General features: G+C 42.8%; 1 protein-coding gene across 1 annotated transcript in view; it reads left to right on the forward strand.

Annotated features, from left to right (window-relative positions):
- Window positions 1-3,209: 3,209 nt before the first annotated feature.
- LOC147614988 (uncharacterized) overlaps window positions 3,210-3,385 on the forward strand; it is a 49,072-nt gene continuing 48,896 nt past the window's right edge. The window contains exon 1 of the mRNA XM_086779831.1: window positions 3,210-3,385. This exon is cut by the window's right edge and continues 108 nt beyond it. Within this exon, the coding sequence (XP_086635957.1) occupies window positions 3,301-3,385 (85 nt within the window). The 5' untranslated portion in view covers window positions 3,210-3,300.

Genomic DNA, 3,385 nt, shown 5'->3' on the forward strand with positions numbered 1-3,385 from the left:
ATGGTATCAAACTTTAAAGCCTGAGGATAAAGTCAATTTCACTTGACTAAAAAATGTGTTCATACTAAGCTTTGCACGTAGTGGTGATAGATGGAGCCTTGTAACACAACTCCATAATATTAAGCATCAAGAACATGAATCCATGAGAGATTATGTGTCTCGACTCAAGCATTTAAACTCAAGGTGCAAATTGAGAGAAAGGCTGATCAGTAATGCCTTGCTTTTGAAGAGGGGTACAAGATCATAAGATGCATGACTATTTGGTATTAGCACGACTAGCTAAACTAGATACTTGTTGTAAGTTGGCTATTTAATACGAAGATAACATGCTTGAGTTGCCATAATCGGAAGATATCAAGGCAGCTTTAGTGGTTTCATCATCGCGAGTCTCCAGTCATCACATGATGTGGGACCTGAGAACAAGCAAGTTGAAAACATGATTGTTGATGAAGAACTTAGTACGGCCATCTTGGAAAAGCTAAAAAGAAGGGACGAGAGAGAAGCAATGGGGAATGTCCATCTGTACCCTCGAAGAGAATTAATTTGGTGCTCAATATATAGGCAAAATCATATAAACACTAAATGTCCTCATCTAAGACCAAGGCAATTATTATATTACGCTCATTATTACTGGGCTTGGGAATCACGATACTGCCATGTGCAAATATCCGAGAATCTAACCATTAGCACAATTGCCAGCAGCAAGAGTGCCTTTAGCTTTACCAACACCACTGATGCAAACAAGTGTGGCCACTGATCAAGCTCAGTAGAATGCATCTTATCTATCGAGATGAATGCTTGGGTTGTAGGACGTGATGCCATTGCCGACCACCACGGGTTTTGCCACCACAGGCTAAGATCAACCAAGTATTGGTTTAGGAATCTTTAGAAGATGGAGAAGTTGTGCGTGAAGTAGAAGTCAACAATGACTACTACAAGAAGCCTCTAGAGATCACACGAGTATTATGTCTTGTAGAATAGCACACTAGTACCTGTGTTTCAAACCACGATACAATGGAAAGGAAAAGACATAAATTTGACTACGAGAAGGTGACCTATACAATGTTTTCTTTGTAATGGACCTTATCAAGTAGCAGAGTGTCCTCTGAAGAATGCAACCAATGCTGGTCAAACTCAGCAATAGTAGCACAGGCCCATGCTATGCCGACTCTTTCATCTGTTAAGAGTGGTGTTGATCATCTGATCAAAGATTGCCCCTATCAAACTAGCAGTGAAATTTCTAGGTCAAACCATGCTACAATTAAAGCAATAAGCATGCAATCGAGTAACATCACTCTTGTGAATATAGTAACTCGAGCACAAGCTAAGCGGGTTAACAAAGGGAAAAGCTCTGAAGGGATGGCAAATTCCAAGCCTGGGAGAAGAAGAAGAGCAAAAAAGGTGGGCAAGGGTGACACCTTGTTCACAATTCAAGATGGATCTGAGAGGAAGATACCATTGACACAGGCTCCACCCAGTCTCAGAGGAGGAGAAAGATTTGTTGCCCAAACCAAAAGAATAGGCACAAGGAACCACAAAGGAAAGAGCAGCAAATCCTAATGTGCAGATGAGGAAATAAGGAAGCTAGAAGAAGCTAAGGCCCTTGTTGAAGAGTGTCAACGCAAACACACGAAGCCAAATTGAGGGTTAACAAGGCCATGGATACACATATGGATATACTTGGAAGACTTTCATTCTGCAAAACTGAGGACAATTGTGATGTAAGAGGAAGGGAATTTAACTATTTGGCTTTCCCTATCGTCGTTGGCAAGAGGAGACTGAGCTGGACCAAAAAGCAAAAGGCCAGTTTTTCAAAAAGAAGCTCTAGGGCCAAAAAGCAAGGCCCTAAAGCCAAAAAAACAAAGCAAAAGAACTTTGCGAAAAGCTGGCCATATTTGAGTAATATTTTATTATTAAAAGTTAAGAGAGGAAAAGTAAAATGAAAAAGTAAAAGCAAAAGCTTGGCTAGCTTTTGGCAAAAATCAAGGCTTCCTTGAGTATAAAAGAAGCATGAATCCCTCTTGAAGCACCATCAATAAGACGTGGAGATCATCATTATTGAAGGGTGTGTGGAGCTCATCATCATCACCATGAGGCATGAAGTTTCTTCATCATCCACAAGACATGGAGATCATCATTATTGAAGGGTGTATGGAGCTAATTATCATCGTCTCGAGACATGAAGTTTCTTCATCGTCTACAAGGGTGCAGGTTTCATTGGTGGACTGTCGCCTGCCTGTGTGCCGCCTGAACTGCCTCTTGTACTTGGCTAGCACTGCCACCTAATGCCGGCAGCATTGCTTACACTTGGCTTGCGCCACCTGAAGCGCTGGAAACCCAAGTCAAAGTCAATGTCTAGGCATGAGATCGTGATGCCGAGCACACCACGATGATGGCCCACAAGAATCTCTCACCGAGCTAGTACAAGATCCAAGTCCAAATCCAAATCCAAATCCAAATCCAAGGAACCCCAAGCTCAAAAACAATGTACTATGGAGATCAGTGTAGTTGATGAAGTATTCGATGTTCAGTGCCCAATCCTAGAAAAGAAGTATCCCACAAAGAAACCATTCAGGGGAGTATGGATTGGACCAAGTTCACATGGCTACATGGAAGCCGGCGACAACAGATGTACGACATATGCGGTAGCACTCAGTTCAGCTGGTGACGATGGTAGCGTACAAAAGTTGTACGATGGCAGCGATGCTATCAAGTAAAGTAGGCCGGTGGTGATGCTCGTAGGTAGTGGTAGCAGTAGCATAGCTAGGCGATTTAAGCACGACGTCAGGGCAGTGGTTCAGCCTATGGAGCACATGTGACTGGTACAATAGTGCTGGCTGGTGGTGGCAGTAGCTCAGATGGTGGTGGCACAACCAGGCACATCAGGTGGTGTAGGCAGGCGGCACATGCAGGCAAGGAGGTGCATCGGCATATTTGTTTGCTTTTGTATTCATTGATGTATTGATCTTGGCTTGTGAGCCCGTGGATTGTTCCTAAATAAATTTATGAGAAAGGAGGCAGGACATGTTCCCCGCTTAGTGTGTGTGTATTATGCAAAGTTGCCTTAACCCTTCTCTCTCTCACTCTATACGTGGTGGAATATGTCACGACATGCTTCGTTAGGTTTAGAGTTACTTTACACTTTAACAAAGTTTAGGCATCACCAAAAGGTTAACATCATTTAGTTTCTATGGCAAAACAACGTCAAAACGAATTCATAAGCATTAGGGCCCTGCAATGCTAACAAAAATAGAAGTACATGCATTCTTTTAGCAGGGGATCTTCGCAAAAGAGGAGACCATGGCATGGAGGGTCGCTTTAGAATCTGTACCTACCCATTTGCGTAGCCGCAGGGAGAAAGTGGAACTGATTGCAATCATTAAGG

Source organism: Cibotium barometz, chromosome 41 (genome assembly GCF_041138505.1).
Source record: "Cibotium barometz isolate CiBa-2024 chromosome 41, ASM4113850v1, whole genome shotgun sequence".
NCBI lineage: Eukaryota > Viridiplantae > Streptophyta > Polypodiopsida > Cyatheales > Cibotiaceae > Cibotium > Cibotium barometz.